At 44.5% G+C, this 743-nt stretch overlaps 1 protein-coding gene across 1 annotated transcript in view; it reads right to left on the reverse strand.

Moving 5' to 3' along the window:
• Positions 1 to 163, reverse strand: part of LOC102814094 (nuclear RNA export factor 2-like) — a 5,265-nt gene extending 5,102 nt beyond the window's left edge. Inside the window, exon 1 of the mRNA XM_006869119.1 lies at positions 80 to 163. Within this exon, the coding sequence (XP_006869181.1) occupies positions 80 to 163 (84 nt within the window). The remainder of the gene's footprint in view (positions 1 to 79) is intronic.
• Between the last annotated feature and the right edge of the window lie 580 nt (positions 164 to 743).

Below are 743 nucleotides of genomic sequence, written 5' to 3' on the forward strand. Positions count from 1 at the left end.
TCTCCACCACATGAGATCAGCACAACTCCCCCCAACCAGTGTCTACTGCACACTGGGTCCATTATGCCAGGACACTCACTGTGATCTTATACCACATCCTGATGGTCCCATCATGTCTGTTCCCCTCCGTTTCTGCCTCTGGAAGTTTTCTCTCTCCCTCCATGTTACCTCGGATTTGTTCTCCTTTATGAGCGCTGTCTCTCTGACAGTAGGTTGTGCTATGAGGATGTAGAGAAAAATAAGGCAACCATAAATGTCAAGAAAGTTTTCTAAAACCTTGCTATACTGATGTTAAGGCTAAAATCAGGCTTGCTCAATCAATCAAGAAATCTAGTCCTAGCATTCTACCAGGTTGGAGAGAAGAAGAGTTATTTAAATGCAGCGTTATCTATCCCACTGTCTGGTGCACGGCACTGGTCACTTACTATCTTACTCCAGGACCCATGTGGGCATTGCTCATTGCTATGTCTCCATGTTGATCCTGGCTGGATGATGGATGGATGCCAGGACCGAGTGGCTCAGAGGAGCTGGAGTACCTCCTTTGTGAAAGTTCCCAGCATCTTGCTCTTCCTTGGAAATAAGCAACTTCTTGCTTGCTCCCTGAAATTGGAAACAACGGAACAGTAGTGGTCGGAATGCCAGAAAACATCCTGGGAAAATACCATGCTGTATAAGAAACAGCCTTGAATTTGATAATCTACATGTAATGCTACAAAGTTTGAAAGACTTTACTATGATTCTAC

The sequence above is a fragment of the Chrysochloris asiatica genome, unplaced genomic scaffold (assembly GCF_000296735.1).
Source record: "Chrysochloris asiatica unplaced genomic scaffold, ChrAsi1.0 scaffold00126, whole genome shotgun sequence".
Lineage (NCBI taxonomy): Eukaryota > Metazoa > Chordata > Mammalia > Afrosoricida > Chrysochloridae > Chrysochloris > Chrysochloris asiatica.